We start from the raw sequence: 23,834 nt of genomic DNA, 5'->3' as shown, positions 1-23,834 counted from the left end.
TTACCATAGCATGCTGATGATGATGATTAAATCCTCACTTGCTTCAGAAAGCGTGCAAAATCGTGTATTTGCCTTTTATATATGCACAGTATGTTTTCATGCTACAAAAAGTTGTCTATGTTTTCCTAAGTTATTCACTACTTATCCATTAAGAGCACTGGCTGCATTTCTAGAGGACCCGATGTCAATTCCCAGCCCCCACACGGCCGCTCACAACTGTCTGTAACTCCTGTCCAAGGGGAGAAGCCGACACCCTCTTCAGGCCTCTGTAGGAAACAGACACATACGTGGTACACAGACCTACTACATGCAGATAAAACACTCATACCCATAAAAATAAATTTAACAAAATTATTTCCATCAAAAGAAAAGGGATCTATTCTCATCTAGACTCTAATCCTCAGGTTTCTTTTTCAAAGTATCGTGTTGGCTCCAATAACTCGGCACCATGAGGACTCGCAGTGTTTACTAGTTCAGGTCCTTGTCTCCACTCCGAAGTCAAGCTGTCATCTTGACTGTGTCCATCACTATGCCAGGCAGTTCAGGGCAGCAAGGTCTATGCGAAGCCCCACCAGGCACTCATGCTTATGAAAGGAACTGATGAGCTCGCCTTTTAAAATGGAACTTCAGTTTACTTTCTACATTTTCAGAAATAATTAAGTATTAATGGAGTCACATCATTAATTCTGAAAGTCCTTCAAATATAAAGTACTCATAAATTCCATATAGAAGAATTACATGACAATATTTTTCAGAAAAAATTACTAAAATAATTGAATATGACTGATTTTGTGCTCTCTTTCAGTTTATAGGAACTAATTTCAACTCCACTTACCACATCTAAATAAATCCCACACTAAAAGCAGCCAGCAATTAAGTTCAGCCAACATGCAAGCCTTCTGAACAAAGTCTAAACAGGCTGCATTACACGACTGTTGTTTAATACTGAAGTCTCATGATTTGGTGTTGACCTGTGCAGCTTCCATTTCAAATGGGAAACAAACCGTTCCCCTTGTTCAGTATACTTTTCTTTCTTCACATATTATCTTCTTTGAATTTAAATTGCTGCCTTCAAAAAGTGAAGGAAAATTATCTCCACTTTCAAAAGAGACAGGTAATTTGTTTTAGAAATATTTCTATGGTGGGTGGTGGTGGCGCACGCCTTTAATCCCAGCACTCGGGAGGCAGGCGGATCTCTGTGAGTTCGAGGCCAGTCTGGTCTACAGAGCAAGATCCAGGACAGGCACCAAAACTATACAAAGAAACGCAGTCTCGAAAAACCAAATATATATATATATATGTATGTATCTTACATTACCTTTTACACAAAGTATATTCCTCGCTGCTTGTGATTCCCCTGGGTGGCGGGCGGAAATGCCAACCGTTACAAGACCCTATGGAGTAATGAAGACATAATTTCCAACATTTTAATGTCTAAGACATTCATCATCCTACATGATTTAAAACAGACATGCAAACGTGCCCCTACCAATCAACTAAGTTAGTCAACCGACTCTATAAAACAGCATGCTGCTGAGGCCACTACCCAGCAGCTAAATCAGGTTGGTGGCGCTGACTCTGATCTGACAGGTGGTGGGCTTCCTCCCAGGGCAATTTCTTCTCTGAGAACTTGTCATTTCTAAGCACAGGATGCATTTCTATGAGAAACTCCCTCAAGAATGAAAACTGACTGTCTAGCAACCACTGCACACTGAGTGAGAAGCCCCTGAAGACCTATTTGGGGCACATCACTACAGAATGTTGTATAACAGAAAGGAAGCTCTAACAGTTAAGCATATACAGGAGCTAAGTGCATAAATTTCTGAATACAAATGACTTTGATTGATCTAGATGAAGTTCCAAATAAGCCGCCGTTTTCTATCCTTACACATTCCTGTCCCCTTCCCTAGGGGACAAGACAGATATTCTGCCAGGCTAAGCTTAAAAGTTGTGCTTCATCCATTACTAGCTAGGCGACTTGGGGAAACCACTGAACCTCAATAAATATTCATTTTAACACTGAATATGCGGGTGAAGACGAGCCCTGAGAAGTCAGCCACTTTAGCATGGAGTAGACACTTCAGGGCAGGTTGGGAGAGTAGGCCTACTGGTGCACACCTGCAATCAAAGTGCTCAGAAGTGGAGCATCAGGAGATCAAGGCCAGCCTCAGCTACACAGGTATCTGTGGAATTATCATTACTCAGTTCACCTAGGGAAAGGTTTCAGAGAGAGATTTGTTTTCATCTACACCTACTTCTAAATGTTTATATCCTTTCCTACATCTCCAACTATAGAGGCTATACTCATGAATTTTCCTCCCAGAAATTCTTCAATTAAAAGGCAAGGACCATAATAAGAGTTACCAGAAGTTATGACAAATTTAGTACTTACCTTCATCTAAGTCTTCCACATGACATCCAGACAGGACATTACTTGTTGCTGTCTGCAATTTTCAAATGAAAGAGGTGTAAGAGAAACAGAAAGTACTGACTGATGCTGGTTTAAATTTGGGTATTTTCAGTGTTAAAATGAAGAGGGCACTGCAGCAATGGCTCAGCTGTAAAAAGCACTTGCTGCTCCTACAAAGGACAAGGACTTGTCCCAGGACCCAGTGCAGCTCACAATCCTCCTTGACTCAAGTTCCAGGAGAGCTGATGTCCTCTTCTGGCCGCTATGGTCACTGCTGACACATGGTACATGCAGGCAAAACACTCATACACATAACATAAAAGTAAAGCAAATATTTAAGTATTAGAAAATAATAGAAATCTATTTGGAAGTGACATTTTTGCTCTTTCTAGTGCACTACCGGAGCATGGAGATAATGTCCTTCCCAGATACCCTCCCTACAGTAAAGGCACCCTGCTACCTGAAGAAAAGTCTACACTCTGGACCCGCTGAGCAGGCAGCTGCCATTCATGTGCTGGCTTCTCTCCTGCTAACACCTGAAGAGCGACCTGGCCAGAAAGAGGGCAGCTATGATTCCTCAGTTCTAGCTTTCCTGACCCTACCTGTCAAGTCCTCTTCCATCTGGGACAGGCCTTTCTTCTACAATGGGCTGAAAGGTGAGAGTCTCTTCTCTCTGTCTCCCTAAGACAAGTATCTCACACACACTTCACTTTAGTGCTGCACCGTCCCTGCTGGGTCACTGACAGTGCCAAGACTGGTCACCAACAGCATAAGCTGCCTTTCCGCTTTCCAATCAGCCCCCAGAGTAGCTCTCACATGGTAAGCACCTCAAACACAGCATGTGCAAAACAAAATTCACCAACTTTACTCCACATCTAAGCCTCTCTAGTACTCATCTCAAGGAGGAGTCTTCCCCTGAAGACAGTCACACACTGAAATCTCTTTTGGTTTTGAGATTATTTTGATTATATTTTCTTTGTTTTGTATTCGTGTGAAGTGTATGGACACACATGGCGCAGCAAGAGTGTGGAGATCAGAGCAAAATTTGCAAGAGTCGGTTCTCTCTCTCCACTACGTGGGTTCCAGGGATTGAATTCAGATGGCAGCAAGCCATCTGGCTGGCCTCAGGCTGAAATCTTAAAAGTCATCCTGGGGGGCTGGAGAGATGGTGCAGCAGTTGGGAGCACTAGATGCTCTTCCAAAGGCCCCAGGTTCAATTCCCAGCTTCCACGTGGCAGCTCACAGCTGTCTGTAACTCCAGTTCCAGGGTACCCGACACCCCCATGCAGGCAAAACACCGATGCACATAAATTAAAAAGAAAGAAAGAAAGAAAGAAAGAAAGAAAGAAAGAAAGAAAGAAAGAAAGAAAGAAAGAAAGAAGAACAACGAAAAGTCATGCTGAACTCTGCCATCCTGAGCAGGTCTAAAACATCTACCCTGTCTGTCCTACGCTCTCCTCCCAGCTGCCACTGCTCTATCACTTGTCTTATTTCTCCCTGAGCCAACTGACTATTTGCCAATAGCACCTAAATCAAACAACCTCTGGATCTTTTCCTGCTGGACACACCTCAGCCTTCAACACTCACGTGAAAGAAACCTTTTGTTAAGATGAAATTTGGAATGTCTTATAACACAGAATGAATGGTGGCAATGCAGACTGGATATATGAAGTAACACTGTTGCCATATTGCCATGCGACCAACAAATTGAACTTTGAAGATCAAAATCACCACAGTTAATGTCTGTCATTATCAAGCTACTAATGAGTGCTTTTTTAAAAGATAACCCAGTTTTTGGTAAAATGGATTGAATATGAATACATAAAAACAAACCAGGAGGAATTACACTATGAGCATTCCGTGTTTCACAAAAGATCACTTTCAGTTCTAGGAGCAAAGTCTATACAACGTGAATGCATAAATAAGATCTGAACAAGAATGAGACCAACAGAGGGCGGTGCTGGCACACGCCTTTAGTCCCAGCACTCCAGAGGCAGAGGCAGGTGGATGTCTGTAAGTCTGGAGCCAGCCTGGTCTACAAAGCAAGTTCCAGGACAGCTAAAGCTACACAGGAAACCCTGTCTCTGAAAACAAACAAACAAAAAAAAAAAATTGACACCACAGATGTGTTACCATGGAGCTCAACCCTAGACAAAGAACTAGAGACAACTAAGAACTGCCGAGAGCGAGAGAAATGGCCTTTCTTGGGGAAGAGCCCCCAAACTGGTTAATAATACCTGAAATCAGATACACACAAGTAACAGAAACAGAACAGAAATACAGGCCATAAATTTGAGAGAGCAAGGGCAGGTACTTGGAAAGAGTTGGAGTGAAGGGAGGGAGAAAATGATGTAGTTATATTTTAATATCAAAACTAAGTGGGCCGCAGGGCTGTGATGGCACACGCCTTTCCCAGCACTCCGGAGGCAGAGGCAGGTGGATATCTGTGAGTTTGGAGCCAGCCTGGTCTACAAAGTGAGTTCCAAAACAGCAAGGACTAAACAGAGAGACCTTGTCTTGAAAAAAAAAAAAGGGGGGGGGAGGCCAAAATAAATAAATACATAAAATAGGACATCCAAATAAAATATATTTCTATGCCTAGATGAGCTGTGTAATTTCACATGCCACTGCTGCCCCTGCCTTCCAAGAACCCTGAAAGAGCTTCCCTAGAGCACTCACTTCTGTAGCTGTTACCTGGACACTTGGCATTTTCAAACCATTCCCTAATACAAAAAAATCTTCTAAGTCACAGATTTCCTTAAAAAGATACAGATGAGGGCGGGAGAGATGGCTTAGCGGTTAAGAGCAGTGACTGCTCTTCCAGAGGTCCTGAATTCAACTCCTAGCAACTACATGGTGGTTCACATCCATCTGTAGTTAGATCTGGTACCTTCTTCTGGCCTGCCTGCATACATGCAGGTAGAACATTGTATACACAATAAATAAATCTTTAAAAAAAATTTTTTAAAAAGATACAGATGATTAGGATTATCTTGTTTGAGTTTTCTAATGTTGTGGTTTTTTATAAACAATTTATATTTATGTACACTGGTGTTTTGCCTGAATGTATGTCTGTGTGAGGCTGACAGATATTGGAGTTACAGGCAGTTGTGAGTTGACACGTGAGTGCTGGGAATTGAACCAGAATCCTCTGGAAGAGCAGTCAGTGCTTTTAACCACTGAGCCATCTCTCCAGCCCCTGGGAAATTTTAATTTTTTATTATTTCTCTGAATCCAGGTTCAAATCCCAGCACCTACATGGCAGCTCACTGTCTGTAACTCCAAGATCCGATACTCTCACACAGACATACAAGCAGGCAAAACACCAATGCACATAAAGTTTTTAGGAAAAAAATTAAAATTACCCAAGTACCTTCCATTTGGGGGCCAGAGATAACTAACAAGAATAACAGGGATGGGAGCCAGAGAAATGACTCAGTGCATGAAGAGCTTGCCATACAAATGTGAAGAGCAGAGTTCAGATCCCCAGACCCCGTGTAAAAGCCAGAGACATGGTGACCCCCCACAATCCCTGCACTCAAGAGGCAGAGACAAGGGATCCAAGGACAGTTGGCTAGCTCGACTAGCCAGAATTGGTATGCTCCAGGTTCAGTGAGAGACCCTGCCTCAACAAATAGAAAATAATCAGGAAGACATCTTACATCAACCTCAGGCCTCCACCTGTATGTACGCACACATGTGCACTCACATCCAGACATCCATGTGTGCCCACACATGGGTGAATACACATAAACACAAACTACACACATATATATACACGCAAAAAGAAGAAGAATTAGTCAGAACAGAAGACCTGGGATGCAGAGGAGGCCTAAGAAGCTATGTTCTGAGAGTGGGACCTGACCCAGCTGCACAGAGGTCCCCCGTCACCTTGCATGTTGACTGACTAACACAGAATGCTCACTGACCTCACTGGCCTTGATGCACCCAAAGGGAGCCCGGCAATGGACTCACCTCCGTCTCTGCGAGAAGTGTCTTGAGTCTTGTCAAATCTTTTGTTACCATCCCATTCTGCAAGGAGGAAATGAAGACAGGAAACCATCAGTGTGTAGTTCTTTGTCTCACAACTTGGGTGAGCTCCTCTGTAGTCTCCACAGCTCCCCTCCCCTTCCTCCACACTGCTGCTCTGTCACTGGGAAGCTGCAGGCAGCCAGGGAAAGGAAAAGAGGCCTAACGGAGAAAGACTCGGTTGCTGTTCCTGCTAAGTACACATGCTACAAGCACTCACCTGATGTACAGGTGTAAAATAATCTCAGCACTCAGGAGGCAGAGGCAGGCGGATCTCTGTGAGTTCGAGGCCAGCCTGGTCTACAGAGTGAGTTCAGACCAGCCAGAGTTACATGAGACCCTGCCTCAAAAAATAATTTTTTTTTAATTCTATAAAATGCTTGCCAAGCTATGAGTATAGAACAAAACATGAGAAAAGCAAACCTAAAACTATTTTTCCCTCTCCCTTGGTGCTAACAGGCTTGTCTGTATATATGAAATGCTGAACTCAGGGGTATGCACCATCACAGAAACCAGGGAGTCTTGTTAAGTTTTGAAATTCAAATTTCAGAAAATTTGAAAATTAAAAACAAATTGTTTTAAAAATTAAAAACTCCAACAAGCCAGGTGGTGGTGGTGCAAACCTTTAATCCCAGCACTCAGGAGGCAGAGCCAGACGGATCTCTGTGAGTTCAAGGCCAGCCTGGTCTACAGAGCGAGATCCAGGACAGGCACCAAAACTGCACAGAGAAACCCTGTCTTGAAAAACCAAAAAATATAAAATACAACTCCAACAGATACAACAATAAAATAATTATAGGAAAAACCCTTTTAAGGCTGGGCACAGCTGTAACTGCTGAACTTGAAAGATGAGGGAGGACCCCTATACTGAGGCCAGTCTGGGCTACATTCTTCTCTTCCTAGGAAGGGTGGCTAGCCACTGTAATCCCAGCACTCAGTAAAGTAAGGCAGAAGTTTGTCTCCAGGTCCAGACCCTGTCTCAAAAGAGAAAGACTAAGTAACTACATCTTCACAGCTGTTCAGATCTAAAGAGCTGCATCACTTTGCTGTGCTCACATCTGTAAACCTTGTGAAATCAGAGACATCGCCAAACTAAGGAAGCAATTCGCTGCACAGTAATTCCTTACAAGTTGACTAAATGACCCTGTGGTGGAACAATAATATTACACTTCATAACAGACAAATACTTTTCTAATTTCTGTATTTTCACCATCTGTGCTCTTGATTTTCAAAATTCCTATCAACTTGAAGCATAACTGACAGAGAAATTACACTGCCTGGTAATTATATACTTTCTTCTTTCTCTGTTTTCATTGTGATGCCTGAAAAATACCAAGAAACTTGAAAAAAAAAAAGTTTTCTTTCAAATTCCTATAAATTATCAACTCTATAAAGTTACAAAAAGAGCCGGATGGTGGTGGCGCACACCTTTAATCCCAGCACTTGGGAGGCAGAGGCAGGCAGATCTTTGTGAGTTCGAGGCCAGCCTGGTCTACAGAGCAAGATCTAGGAAAGGTACAAAGCTACACAGAGAAACCCTGTCTCGAAAAACCAAAAATAAAGTTACAAAAGGTAGCCCTTTAATTATAACAAAGAAAACTAGGAAATATATATATTTAAAAACCTATCTTTGAAATCCACTAAGAATCAATAAAAGTTATAATTAAAAAAATTAAATTCAAGTCTAAATATAACTAGATAGTTCCCATCAAGTAAACAAGGATATTAACTTACACACACCCATTTGGTATGATGAAACCCATTAGTATGTACATTAACCTTTAAAACAAACTTAATTCTATTTTTTTTTGTTTGTTTGTTTGTTTTGGTTTTTGAGACATGGTCTCACATAGCCATGGCTGCATGGCTGGCCTGGAACTCAGACAACTGCCTCTCTCTGCCTCTCAGTGCTGGGATTAAAGGCATGCACTACCACGCCCAGCTTTGGTGGGGTTTTTTTGTTTTGTTTTTATTTATTTATTTTTTTCTTTTTTTTGGAGGAGGAGCAGGGTTCAAGACAGGGTTTCTCTGTGTAGATTTGGCTATCCTGGAACTCGCTCTATAGACCAGGCTGGCCTTGAACTCAAGAGATCTGCCTGCCTCCGCCTCCTGAGTGCTGGGATTAAAGGTGTGTACCACCACTGCCCGACTGATTTTAATTTTTAAAAACGAAGTCTTCTGGTTATCTTATACTTTAGAACTCAGCAAAAAGTACCTGTGATTTTTATATACACCATCATGAATGGCAAGGGTCCAATGATTGAATGTCAGTTCATTTTAAAACAATGAACATCTTGGGATTGTCACGAATTTTGACATCTGACAAAACTACACTTACACCAAACGTCCACTATTTTCCTCATATTATCCTGAGGAGTCAAACATGCCCCAAAGTTGGCAAAGCCGTGCTCATCAACATACCAGAGACTCTCCTGATAGTGACTTGGCAAGGATGGAGGACACAAGCTGGAGCTTCCCTTTGAGCTGCATGCAGCACAGCACCGCCCGGAAGGCAGCCTCTCCCTTGGCCAGTCCTTCCCCCAGTACTGCCAAGGAAGAAACACAGCATTAGCACAGGGCACTCAGACCCACTTTTTTCGCTTCTAAAAGGAAGACATCCTAAGTATGTCTTTGTACATGCTAACAGAAAAACTCCAAACAGAAGAAAAAAATCAGTAGGCTCTTTCTAAGACATGCATGCAAGGACAAGAAGGAACATGGCAAAGATCAGAAGAACCCTACTACAACTTTCAGCATCAAAACCTAGGGAGACATCCTCTAAGGCTCTCCAGTGTGCAGCTGAGTAAGAACTTGTCAGGTTCTGTGGCCATCAGAACGACACTGGCCCTGAATTATGGACTTCAAAACAGCGAGTAGAGAAGATCTTGAATACACCCACACCAAGAAAAATGTTTCAAGTGATATATCAGTTACCCAGATCATTACATACTATCTACATGCCTCAAAATACCACTCACACATAGGTAAAGTAATTAACTGTCAATTAATCAGAAAAAAAAAACAAGCAGTTGATGTAGGGAATAGCAGTACACACCTACAGGCCCATTTAAGCAAGAGGCTGAGGCAGGAGGATAACTGAAGTCAACTGGTTCCAGCTAAGGAAATATAGACCATGTTGGATAAAATGCTTGATATGTAATTTCAATGACCTGGGATCAGTCCTTGGACCCCTTAGTAGAAGGAGAGAACCAACTCCAAGAAGTTCCCCTATGACCTCATGTGTGCTGCACCACAGGAGCACACATATACTCTCTACACACAATAATACTTTCTAAATTATTTTTCCAAAAAATTGTTTAATGTTATATCAAGTTAAATGAGGGCTTTTAAAACTGCAGATTTATTGGTTGAACAGACTCTGTGCCATTAAACTGTTGAAGACAAACTGCAAATCCCAGGCTGGGATATAGCTAACTGATAGAATGCTTGGCTAGCATACATGAAGTTCAATGTTCAGCACTGCACATAACAGGGAGCATCTCCCTCTAATCGAGAAACTAAAGAGATGGGAAGCAGGAGGATCAGGAGTTCAAGGTTATCTTCACCTACATAGTAAGTCTGAGGTTAAAGGGAAGGAGGATGGGAGAGGCAGAAGGGGACAAAGAAGGAAGAAAGGAAGGAAGGAAGGAGAAATCTCAATATTGGGTATTTCTATGCAATTAAAAATTAGCCTTTAAAGCCAGGTGGTGATGGCACACATCCATTAATCCCAGCACTTGGGAGGCAGAGGCAGTGGATCTCTATGAGTTCAAGGCCAACCTTTTCTACAGAGCGAGTTCCAGAACAGCCAGGGATGTTTCACAGAGAAATCCTATCTCAACCCCCAATCCCCCAAGAAAAAGAAAAAAAAGAAAGAAATAGCCTTTAGGGGCTGGAGAGACGGCTCAGCAATGCAGAAAACCTGGGTTCAGTTCCCAGCATCCATAAGATGGCTATAACCATCTGTAACTCCAGCTCCAGGGGAATCGAACACCCTCTCCTGACCTCCTCAAGCACTAGGTATGTACATGATGCACAGAAATACATGAAGGCAAAACCCTCATCCACACAAAAAGTAAAGTATATAAATCTTTTTTAAAAAAGCATTAAAAATTAGTCTTTATCAGGCAGGTGTAATAGCACACACCTTTAATCCCAGCAGAGGCAGAAACAGGTGGACTTTTAAGGCCAGCCTGGCCTACACAGTGAGGTCCTGCCTAAACACTAAGAAAAAAATAAGCCTTCATCAAAACTAGGAAGATTAACTAAGATCCAATTATCCAATGGCCACAGAACATAGTACCTAAACTATTTGCAAGTCTTTGTAAATTAACACAATTACAAGTGCCACAAGAATCTGTATTACTTTGCAAGAAAATAATTTGCTACAAGAGAATACTTTCGGAATTGAACTTGGTTGTAAACCATCTCCAAGCCAGTATCCCTTTATGAGTAGGTGTGCTGTGCTGTGTAGAAGGTGGGCCTGTTCAGGTTGGTTTATTTTGGTTGTTTTGTGCTGACTATATCTCACTGTTCTGATGTTATATTGCCGTCACACAATTAACATTGTAACACTAATAAAATCCTACATAAAGGTTTATCATAATCTCATCAATTAAATAGTGTTCACTTTACTGCTTATGCTTTTATCCAACTATTAAAATTTACATATTTTACATGGTACAGCCCATATAAACATGACAATTAATGTACTTTTCCCTCTCAGCAAATTCAACACTGTCCACAGTAATATTTTTACTTATCATATTATTGAAGATGTAATATTCCATCAAATAAATACATCAATTTATTTAGATATTCCTTTGGTCCAGAAAGACTTCTATTTTTAATTTTTAAAAGTAATACTACAGCTGAATGTGGTGGTACATTCTTTTAATTCCAACATTCTAGAGGCATAAACAGGTAGAGCTCTGTGAGTTCAAGGACAGCCTGGTCTACATAGCAAGCTCCAGCCTGCCAGAGCTATGTAGTGAGGAAAAAAACAAGCAAAATACTAGTTAAAGGCCCTGGAGTTGTACTTACCACCAAGCCTGATGACATGAGCTTGATCCAGAGATTCACATGATGGAAGAAAGAACCAACTCCATCAAATTGTCCTCTGACCCCGACACATAGGCCATAGGTAACATGTGATATGCCAAAGGTGAATGTGCACTCAAGTAAAAGTGCAAGCAAACAAGCAAGCATGCACACACATGGAGTGCACACACGCACAATTTTTAAATGTATATTTTAAACTTTTAAATTTAATTTAAGCCGGGCGGTGGTGGCGCACGCCTTTAATCCCAGCACTCGGGAGGCAGAGCCAGGTGGATCTCTGTGAGTTCGAGGCCAGCCTGGACTACCAAGTGAGTTTCAGGAAAGGCGCAAAGCTACACAGAGAAACCCTGTCTCAAAAAAAAAAACCCGAAAAAATAAATAAATAAATAAATAAATAAATAAATTTAATTTAAAAACAGAAACAAGTTAAACGCTGAAAAACTGATCTGAGGATGTAGCTCAGTTGGTACAGTGCTTGTTGAGCATGCACAAGGCCCTGGGTTCAGTCCCTACTCCACACACACCTGCAATCCTAGCATTAGAGGGGTGGAAGCCAGAGGATCAGAAGTTCAAGGTCATCCTCTGCTACACAAGTCTGAGGCTATAAGTCAAAATTCAAAGATTAATAAAACATTTTAAAAGCTGGAAAATGTCTGAAGGAGAGGAGGTCCCTGTTCTAGGGAGGGAGGAAACTTAGTAACATCTCAACTTCAGCTGACTCAAACCTTTATAAAAGTTAGTAAAGCACAGGTCATCAAGGCGGCTGAGTGGGGAAAGGAGTTTGCTTCCAAGAGACAACCAGAGTTTCAATCCCCAGAACCCACATGGGGAAGGACAGAATGAATCCTATAAGTTGTCCTCTGACCTCCACATGTGCTCATCCACACACACACCAAGTATGCAAATGTAAAAAGAAATAATATTTGTTTGTTTTTCAAGACAAGGTTTCTCTATGTAACAGCTCTGGCTGTCCTGCAACTCTCTTTGTTAGACCAGGCTGCCCTTGAACTCAAAGAGATCCACCTGCCTCTGCCTCCCAAGTGCTGGGATTAAAGGTGTGCACCACCATCACCCATCCAAATAAACCAATTTCTAAAAATGGTAAGTCACAAAACATTTTATGAGGCTGAAGTGCTGCCTACTGAGCACCTAGCATGCTCTCTGAGCTTGTACAAATTTGCTGAATTTCACTTCCTAAGATTCTGCCATTGCACTAGTGTTTAAATAACTCAGAATTTATCAAAATCATGTTTCCCTTCTTCCATCTTTTCAGACAAGTAGCTTTAATAGCTTTTTTTCCAACTGTTTATCTTAAATGCAATTTAGCTCATGTCTCACAGGGTCTGTATGAAGAATCAGAGCAAAAAGAAGAAGTGAATGATAAAGAGCATTCCTGACTTTGTGTCGTATAACGAAGTTAAATAGCAATGCTGCCAATCAGGTCTCTCCCTATCTTCGCTCTCTTGAAAAAACTTGAAAAAAATCTGAGTGTGGCAGCATGTTACTAAACTCACCTCAGCTGTAGTAACTGAACTTGAAAATGACATTAAAAATATAATCTTTAGCAATTTAAAGGAAAGTCTTTTTCAAGTTAAAACTCTATGCAGATAAATTCTCTTCCCACCAATTCTGCAGGTCTGTGCGCTCAGGTGCTTCTCTGCAGCATGCCCCTGCTGAGCACAGGAGTAGACTGAGGAGCCTGCATACCCCACCTCAGCCAGCCCAAGCACCTACTCCTTTCTGTCCTAACTCTGGCTTGTTTTCCAACACTTGGGGATAAACTTGATGCTCTGGACTGGAAACTGAGTAACACTAAAGGAATAGCCATTTCCCTGTCAACAAGAACAGTCAGGTCAGAGCTGAGAGCCTTCGGCTATTCACAAGGACATGCGATTTCCTCTCAAGAACTGCCTGCAATGAGAAGAATCATCTTAAGCTTGAAGTACAATAAAAGTTGAGCTTTTTTGCAACAGGACAATATTAAGTTATTTCTTAATAACTTAACCTTAACTTCCATAGTTTTTTATTAAGGAGCTTGTCCTAATAAAAGCACTGTCCTAAAAATTCTTTAAAAGAAAATGAAAATATCAAAAAAGCTAAATTAATAAAATAATCTGCTACCTAGATACAATCACTTTTAGAATCAATACTTCAAGGACTCAATCAAAAATTGAAATAAATTCTCAGGAAGGCAAGATGGCTCTTGCTGCACAAGCCTACCCACTGGTGTTTGACTCTTAGAACTCTGAGAAAGGTGGAGGGATAAACAACTCCACAAAGCTGTCCAACGACCTACACACACACACACACACACACACACACACACACACACACACACACTCTAGTACACGCCTACACATATATATCTTGCAAACACACAATAACAATCTTTTTAATTCTAAGCCCAACATAGTGGCTCACATCTGTAATTTGAGCACTCAGGATGCTGAGGCAGGAGAATTGTCATAATCTTGAGGCCAGTCTTGGCTCAGTAAGTACCAGTCATGCGACAAGACAACACTATGTCTCAAAAATACTAAACCAATGTAAAGATATTTTTAGCTCTCTTCCCAGGACTGGCAAGTTGGCTCAGCAGGTAAACATACTTGTCACCACGCCTGACAAACTGTTTTATACTGGAACCATATTAGAAAAGGGTAAAACCAATTCCTCCGCACCGGGCGGTGGTGGCTCACGCCTTTAATCCCAGCACTCGGGAGGCAGAGCCAGGCGGATCTCTGTGAGTTCGAGGCCAGCCTGGACTACCAAGTGAGTTCTAGGAAAAGGCGCAAAGCTACACAGAGAAACCCTGTCTCGAAAAACCAAAAAAAAAAAAAAATTCCTCCATGCTGTCCTCTGACCTCTATGTAGATGAACGGTCTTATTAAATAAGAAACACAGAGCCAAATGCAGAGTTAATAGCCCAAGAGGTCAGAGCAATAGCTAAGAGCTAAAAACCTTACCCTTCACTGCCGCTGCTGTCCTACCTCTCCCCTAGAGGCCTACTTCCTGTGTCTCTGTCTTTTTATTGACTTTCTGTTCTGCCTTCTCATTGGTTGTAAACCCAACCACATGACCTCCTCATCACTGCCCGTCTATACAGACCTCCAGGTCTTCTATGGTTGGTATTGAAATTAAAGGCTTGTGTCTCTATGCTGGCTGTATCTTTGAACACACAGAGATCCGCCTAGCTCTGCCTCCCAAGTGCTGGGATTAAAGGCATGCACCACCATCGCCCAGCTTCTGCTATGGCTTGCTATTAGCTCTGACCCCCAGGCAACTTTATTTATTAACATACAAATAAAATCACATTTCAGTACAAATAAAATATCACCATACCTCTACCTCCATACATGAAAAGCAAGTGGATCTCTGTAAGTTTAAGGTTGGCCTGGTCGACACAGTGAGTTCTAGGCCAGTCAGAGCTACATATTAAAACCCTGTCTCCAAATAAATAAAATAAGGTAAAATTTAACACTGGCACTAATTATTTTCAGTACACCTCAACTGCCTCATTATATACAAATAGGAAATAATTCTACACAGTAAAATAGTGGAAAACACAATTAAACATAAATACAAACGCAAATACTTACTCTTCAAAACACTACAAAAGGCTCCGATACCATGTACATGCTTGAATAAATGTTTTACTTTAGCCATTGTTAAAACAATATGCGCAAAAACAGCCTGTGTGTACATGAGGCAGGAAAAGAAATCACTGCGCAGAGTGTCTTCAACTTCCTCTTCATTAAAGCTCCCAAACTCCCAAAGAGGAATAGCCATATGGCCACAGCAAAGCTGTGACTGTTAGTGTCCAGTAACCAAATCAAGCCACTTTCTCTGCAGAAATGATAAGTTTAAACTATGTTTTTCTATCCTGAAACTCCCTCCTCTCTCAGTTTCAGAAGTCAGCATCTTGAGATTTCTGTTGCAAACCCCCAAGGGAAATTCTGAATCTAGTAAAAGAAGCCTTTTCAAGTGCTCAGGCACACGTCTGTTTCTGTGGTTAATTTACTCACTTTTTATTGTTCTTAGTAACAGGCAAATTGGGAAAGCCTGCAGACACTCTGCCTCTCTTCTGTGTCTGCCCTATGGGAGAAAGCGGTTTCAAGTGCTAACAGGCTTTTTCCCTTGCACCGTCCACAAGATTTAGTGAGATTTCCCAAGGCAAGGTATTCTCTGTCTTAAATCTCCTCCTATGCACAATTTCAGGTCTGAGTATGTAGCCCAGTGGTACAGAACTAACCCAGCATGCACCAGGCCCGAGGCTTAACCTTCAGTAACACACACACACACACACACACACACACACACACACACACACACAGAGTGTAAATATTAAATTAGCACTAACAAGTATCCAGTCAACACTAACATGAGATTTCTTCTAAAATATCGCTCATAACTGAGCATGGTAGCTCAGAGCTGTAATCACATCTACATTGGAAGCTAAAGCAGGAGAATCCTAAGTTCAAGGCCTTCCTTGGCAAAACAGCAAGTTCAATGCCAACCTGAGCAATTGGCAGGACCTTGTCTCCAAAAATAAAACTGAAAATTCATATATAACTACAGTAGCTTAATTAGTAAATGCCCTGAGTAGAATCAGTACAAACAGGAGAGTCTTACAACTGAGTTCACATTAGTTCAACATTTATTTTTTACACACCTACTCATACTAAGCAACAATATAACAGCCCTCAATTTTAAATTTTAAACTTTCACTTATCTTAGTATTTTATAATTTAAATATAAGACCTATACATAGGGCTGGCAAGATGGTTCGGTGGGTAAAGGAATGCCACCATGCCTGACAACCTGAGTTTGATCCCCAGGACACATGTGGTAAGAGAAAACCATATCCCACACGTTGTCTTCTGACTTCCACATGCACACTGTGGTGCGTGTACATGTATACACAACACAAATAAATGTAACAGAAAATTTTAAATATTTCTTTTTTAAAAAAGACTTTTATGTATAAATGTTAACAGATATTTGAGAGAAATCAGACTAAAAGACAAAATCTAATTCCACAGCTTTCAGTTCCTATTAGAGAACAAAACTGAACTATTGATAGTCCCAGCTTGGATAGATTTCATGAGTGAAAACCACCACTTCAGCAGGTCAAACAATCCCACAATTGTGTTTACACAACACTTGCAAGATGACACATGAGTGAGATGAGGAGGGACTTGTGGCTGGCAGGGGTCAGGAATAGTGGGGAGAGTGAGTATGGGGGTAGGGAGCGTGATTGTGGGAACAGGACAAGTGAGATCTTCATGGTAACAATGCTCTGTGCTGAGGTGGTATTGGTGGCTACATGAATCAACGCATGATAAATGGCATATCTTATACACACTCGTATTAAAACTAATTTATTGGTTTTGATATTCGTACTATAGTGAGAGAAGTCAAAACCATCAAGGAAAAGTATGTGAAGCATACATGGGACCTCTCCTAGCAACTTCTTCTCAATCTATACTTGTTTCAAAATAGAAAGACTTAAATTCTAAATTCCTATTGGAGAAAAAAGCTTTGTGTCTAGGAAATGTCTTTTTTAAAAGATGGCTGGAGAAGTAGCTCAGAAGCACTTGCTGTAAAGCAAGAGGATCTGAGTTCAAATCCCTAGCACTCACACAAAAGCCAGGTATGGCCACACATGCCAGTAACCGTGATGTTGAGAATGAAGAAAAGCAAATCTCAGGAAGGAGGAGCTCAGCAGCTGGTCAGACTAGCCAAACACCAAGCTGCAGTTCAGGAGACGGTTCAGTGGTTAGGAATACTCGCTCTTGGTCAGGTGCTTTAACCCCAGCACTCAGGACGCGGAGGCAGAGGCAGGAGGATCTCTCTGAGTTTGAGGCTGGCCTGGTCTACAGAGTGAGTTCCAGGACAGCCAGGGCTGTTGCACAGAGAAACTCTGTCTCTAAAAAGCTAGAACCTCTCAAGATGTGGCTCTCAGCTACTTCTCCAGCACAATTTCCGCCTGTCTGCTGCCATGCTTCTCACCATGATAACAAGCTAAACCTCTGAAACTGTAAGCAAGACCACAATTAAATGCTTTCTTTTTTTGTTTGTTTGTTGGTTTATTTCGAGACAGGGTTTCTCTGTGTAGCTTTGGCACCTGTCCTGGAACTGACTCTGTAGACCAGGCTGGCCTTGAACTCACAGAGATCTGACTGGCTCTGCCTCCCGAGTGCTGGGATTAAAGGTATGCGCCACGACTGCCCGGTCTAAATGCTTTCTTTTATAAGAGGTGCTTTGGTTATGGTGTCTATTCCCAGCAACAGAACAGTGACAAGACATATATAATTGAAGATAACAAAGTAAATATAAAAAAAAAATTTAGAGCCTCCAGTTTTTTATTTCTAAAATAAAAGAAGTGCTTTTCTTTCTCTGTGTTCTTTTTCTGATTGCTAAGTCTGTAAAACCCTTAAGTACAGACACACAACAGATGTGATCCAGACAGCAGCATGGCTTCCCATCACAAGATCTCACATCAAAGCCACAGTACTGCTCACAACTGGCCCTGGGCCTTAAACAAGCTGATTCATCACACACAGCCTGTCTCAACAGCTATAAAACCGAGAAGACAACATGATTAAATAAAACAATGTATTTCAGAGGGCATGACCTGAGATACTGTAATTAAATACTATTATCCTAATAACTAAATATTTTCCCAACAAAGCCTTTTAATTACCATAAAAACTACAGTATGGTTCTCCTTGACTTACCAAGTAGTCACAACCTGATAAACTCAGTGCAAATTGAAAATAATGTAAACCAAAAGTGCATTTAACTTTTTCCAATCTGGTAAACTGCCCATGCTTCTGTAAATAATTCCTCACCCATGTGTCTCTAAGCTCTAATTAAACTCACTAGGCCAACTAAAAGAAAAAAACTGGCGTGAACACGGAAGGGGACTAGAGAGTAAGATGAAAACCATGAGCGGAGTGAATTAATATGCTGATAAAAACCTTTTTTTTTTTTTTTTTTGAAGTACAATTAAAGGCTGGAGAGATGGCTCAGTGGCTAAGAGCAAATACACTGCTCATGCAAAGCACCAGAGCTGGGTCACCAGCCCCCCATATCAGGCAGCTCACAACAGCCTGCAACTGTAGCTCCAGGACTCTGACACCCTCTTCTCGGCTCAGCAGGCACCTGCACTCATCACACACACACACACACACACACACACACACACACACACACACACACACACGAAATAAAAAATAAAATAAGGCCGGGCAGTGTTGATGCTCGCCTTTAACCCCAGCACTGGGGAGGCAAAGCCAGGCGGATTTCTGTGAGTTCAAAGCCAGCCTGGTCTACAGAGTCAGTTCCAGGAAACGTGCAAAGCTACACAGAGAAACCCTGTCTTGGGGGGGGGGGAAAAAAACTAACTAAAAATAAAATATTTTAAGTGCCTTTAAGGGCTGAGAATATAGCTCAGCTATAGAATGCTTGCCTAACACCAGGCCCCGGGTTTGATGGTCTGCACCACCACAACCAAAAAATAAAGCACCAATCTTCTCAAGTATGGCAGCTAGCAATGCTAACAACATAATACACTTGCTGCAGAGGACCGTTTGTTTGCCCTCATGATCCTGGGCACTGGGAGCTGTAACTCATTGTTGCTGCCCAGCATGATAAGAGAGAGTATCAAGACCACACATCAGTAGCCCTGAAAAAGGTCAAAATTCAAAGCACAGCTTCTACCAGATACTTACTGCTTTTCCACCATCATAAAGCCAAAATACCATAATGGGATCATTTTAAGTCCAGAACTGTGTATCCATTATTTAGTCAAAATTCTTGAGAAGAAAAGTCATTAAAGATGTCAACAGCTCTCTCAGAAAAACCATCCAAGGCTCATTTAGTCACTTGTCAATTTCTTAGGTCACAGGATAGACAAGTCAAGCATCACTAACATAAACTTTGTAATGATTTTTTTTTTTTTTTTTTTTTTAGCTTGACAAAAGTCTTGGCTGGAGTTTCAGAACTGTACAGCCTGCTGATGTTTCTAATAATCAGGCTTCATCTAAAATATCACATATCATTAGCTCATTCAATTTGTTGTACAGAAAGTCCTAAGGTGCCAGCAAGATGGCTCAGCGGGTAAAAGTACTTGATGCCAAGCCTGGCAACCTGAGCTCCATCCCTAAAACTCACACGCTGGAAGGAGAACCAACCCTAATAAGTTGTCCTCTGACAGCCCTACCATAGAACACACATAAACACATCAATTTAATGAAATTCTAAGTTTCCCATATAATGAAAATTTCAAAGCATTAGAATCATTTCATGAAAAGTATTCCTATCCTGTTTTACATTCAAATAACTGACCTAACCACATCACTTAACCAGTGTTCAGTGGCTTCACAGCCTGAGCCCAACAGTACCCTAAGTTTGGATCTAGAACTCTAGTCTATGCACTTTTTTCTAAACCATATTTTTTTTTAACTGAGACATAGTACTTATCTTTATGAGGTATCGAAAGCTATTTTCTAAAGTAGAATTCCACCTTCAAGACTTTATAACTCTTTGTTGAATTCCAGTTAAACAAATCAGCTACAAAAATATTTCAGAAGCAACCAAGTAAATCAGATTATGGACTGAGTCTCAGATAGTATTAAAAACCATTATCAATTTTGTTAGATTAACAAACTATTGTGGTTATGCAGTGATGGCCTCTAAACATACTGAAACATTTAGAGGTAGTTACCTCTCTGTCTATAGTTACTTTAAAATATTTCAAAATACAAGGCCAGTAAAATGGCTCAACAGGTAAAGGTACTTGCAGCTGAGCCTGATGACTTGAGTTCAGTCCCCACATCCCACATGATAGAAGGAAAGAAATAAATACAATAAGTATTTCAGGAGCAAACACCACATACTTCCTCCAAATGCAAGCTACTAACAGACTGTGCATCCAACCTACCAGGAAACCATTCTAAAGTTCCTGTGGAATCAAAATAAAATTTTGTAAGAACATATGAATGTAGAGGAGAAAACCCATGGTAAGGCCCTGATGCCATGCATGTCAAACTACTATCTTCTGATGGTCATGAATTAATTCTGAAAAGAGAACCCATGCGAACATCAGGAGCAATAAAGGCCATGTCAAGTGGGCCAGGTCAGTTTGCTGAGAATGAAATGAATAAGGCCAATTTTAGAGAGATCCTTCCGCACACGCTATGGAAAATATGCACGTATTTTACCTACAAGGTCCACTACACAACAACGCCACAAGATTACCAAATTCCCAATCGCTCCTAAAATTGCATTTGAACTGTTGATGGCTGCAAACTTCCTAGATTGTTTTTTAAAAAATTAGAATAAGCTGTTACTTGTGTGTGTGTGTGTGTGTGTGTGTGTGTGTGTGTGTGTGTAACAAGCTGTTAAATAAATCAACACACACCTACACTCAAATTATTTAAGAAGGGCCAGGCACAGTGGCTCACACTTAATGGCTCACACTTAATCCCAGCACTCGGATCTCTGTAAATTCCAGGCCAGCCTGGTCTACATAGGGAGTTGTAGGCCAGCCAGAGAGTGACACAAAAGTAAATAAATAAATAAATGGTTGCTTTTTTGATTTGGTGATATTTTGTGATGTTTCAAGAAAGTAGGGATTAAATTTGAAGGTCACTGTCACGTGTTTGTTGCAGTAACTGTTGGCAATGATATTCAATACAATGTAATGTATCAAACTCAATATACTTTGGCTAATTAACTGTTTATTTAAAAAATGGCACACACATACACGTTACCAAAAAAATGCAAACTGACCCAACAATAGAAGAATGAGCATCACACTATGTAAAACACAAACAGGAAGGCACTGGTATGAGGCACGTCCAATGAAGCTCTCTAGGCCTAGCCTCACAGAGCATCTCAGTATAACTACGAGGGTAATAGATTAACAGCAACCCAGCAAGAGGTTTCTCCTGCTTGTTACCTGACTGTCTAGCCATACATACATATCTTACACAAAAATAACATTACTGATAATCAGAAAAAAAAATAAAGTCAGAATTCTACAGTGCATAAGTAATCTTAGCCAGTATTTTCTAGTATCTACTGAAATGATCAACTTTATAAAGGTGCTTTTGTACAAATTTTATAAATAGGGGCTAGGAAGATGGCTCAGTGGGTAAAGTGTTTGCTACACAAGCATGAGGAACTGAGTTCAGATCTCCAACACACATGTAAAAGCTGGGAACCGTAGTGCATGTCTGTAACCCCAATGATAGTGAGTTCAAGGCCAGCATAGACAGCAGAGTGAGTTCCAGGACAGCAAGGGCTACATAAAGAAACCCTGTCTCAAGAGGGGGGTGGGGGAGGACCACTTTCCAAGTTGTTCCATGTCACCTAAAAGAAGCAGGAAACATAGAGACTACAATGAATGAAGCCCTTCCTCCCTGAAAGCCAACCACTTCTCACTTCTGCACACAGCATTAAAGACCAGTGTGGATACAATTTCCTCCTTCATTGGTAATATTTACCTGGGACAGGATCCCAGACATGAAATTAAGAGGATCAAAGGTCAGAGCAAATCTCCAACCTGCACTCTACTGCCTACTAACACCACAGTGTATACATAGCACGTGTCATGCCAACTTCATCTTCACAATGGCTAAACTTTTATACTGGTAATCAATCTGGGTTTTGTTTGTTTGTTTGTTTTGAGACAGGGTCTCACTATGTAGCTCTGGCTAGCCTGGAAACCATTATGTAGACCAGGATGCCAATAAACTCAGAAAGATCCACCTGCCTCTGCCTCCTGGGTGCTGGACTAAAGGTGTGCACGTCTATGCCTGGCTATTGAACTCATCTGTTTTAAAGTGTGCCTAATTTAAAAATACTAAGTATCTGGGACAGCCAGAGCTATATAGAGAGACACTGTCAAAAAAAGTAAAACATAAAAATGAAAATTTCCCTTACCAACATTTACTTTTCCATGACTTTTCACGAGTCATGCAATCTTCTGGGGCCTTTGTTTGCACATTTCTCAAATGGAAAGACTGTTTCAATTTCTCAAGAACTAAGGAAAACTAAAATTAAAGATATGGGACTATTTCTCACACAGGAGATGGGCAAAGTTTTGAAACTGCTGGGTTTTGGCATGATGAGGGTACAGGGAACATTTACACATATTGTAGAGGGTGAGTACATTTCAAACTATAAGCTGACAGTGTCTAAAAAAAATCACAAATTCAGGGCTGGGGAGATGGTTCAATGGTTAAGAGCACTGACTGCTCTTCCAGAGGACCCCGACTCAATTCCCAGCACCCACATGGCAGCTCACTACTGTCTATAACTCCAGTTCCAGGGGACCAGATACCCTCACATAGACATACATACAGACAAAACACCAATGCACATAAAATAAAAATTAAAAAAAAAAAAACACAAGTTCCCATACTCCTTAGCCCAGGGAGCCAACTCTGAAGAGAAGGTGTGAAAACAAGGGCAACAACAAGCAAGGATGTTTATTATCAGGTGGATTATAATGACAAAGAATGGACCAGAACCTGCTGGAGCCTCATCAGTTCAGAAAATGACTGTGTCACAAAACATCCACACAAGGGATATCTGTCATGAACTGGAGCCGCTGCATTAACATTAACTTGGAAAGATAGCCACACTATGGTGGTAGGTAAGCAACTTTGTGATTTCTTTTTTATGTTTTTAATTTTATTTTATTTTATGTGTGTTGAGTGCTTTCCCTACATGTATGTATGTGCACGATGTTCATGCTTGGTGGCCACAGAGGTCAGAAGAGGGCGTTGGATCCAGTAAGACTAGAGTTACAAAAGTTTGTGAGCCACCATGTGGGTGCTGGGAATCAAACCTAGATCCTCTGCAAGAGCAACAAATGCTTTCTTACCTGCTAAGTCATCTCTCCAGCCCCCCTTGAAAATTATTTGTTAAAGGGAAAAAAAGCAATTTATATATTATAAGCATCTGTGTTTCTCAGTATAGTAAGAGGAAAGCCCACTAACCCACCATACTCCAGGAGAGGCAGGAGGAGCACAGCACATTCCTCTATATAATCTGCCATTGCATCTATTTTCTGTTTTTTAGAAATGTCCAAAGATGACAAGGATATCTCTAATTCTAATTTAAGTCCCAAACCACTACAATTCTATTACAAGGTTCACAGAAAGGCCACTGACCATCAATGAACAATATCTATCTAAATTATGGTCTGTGTACCACAGGAGTGTGTAGCATGGCTTGCTAAAGCTAAAATAAAAATACTGAACTCTTTTTTAATGTTTTGACACAAAAGAGTAAAGATGCAAAAAAAAAAAAAAAAAATTAA

General features: G+C 41.0%; 1 protein-coding gene and 1 pseudogene across 1 annotated transcript in view; one reads left to right on the top strand and one right to left on the bottom strand.

The window, feature by feature from the left end:
* Helz (helicase with zinc finger) overlaps positions 1-23,834 on the bottom strand; it is a 154,959-nt gene that overhangs the window by 99,648 nt on the left and 31,477 nt on the right. Inside the window, exons 6-9 of the mRNA XM_059272014.1 lie at positions 8,861-8,986; positions 6,386-6,442; positions 2,393-2,444; positions 1,319-1,394 (exon numbers count right to left, since the gene is read on the bottom strand). Coding sequence (XP_059127997.1) covers positions 1,319-1,394; positions 2,393-2,444; positions 6,386-6,442; positions 8,861-8,986 — 311 coding nt within the window. The remainder of the gene's footprint in view (positions 1-1,318; positions 1,395-2,392; positions 2,445-6,385; positions 6,443-8,860; positions 8,987-23,834) is intronic.
* LOC131916113 (elongin-C-like) lies at positions 20,499-20,840 on the top strand (annotated as a pseudogene).

Source organism: Peromyscus eremicus, chromosome 8a (assembly GCF_949786415.1).
Source record: "Peromyscus eremicus chromosome 8a, PerEre_H2_v1, whole genome shotgun sequence".
Lineage (NCBI taxonomy): Eukaryota > Metazoa > Chordata > Mammalia > Rodentia > Cricetidae > Peromyscus > Peromyscus eremicus.
Note: the sequence above shows the minus strand (reverse complement) of the source record. Positions and strands in the feature narration are given on the sequence as shown.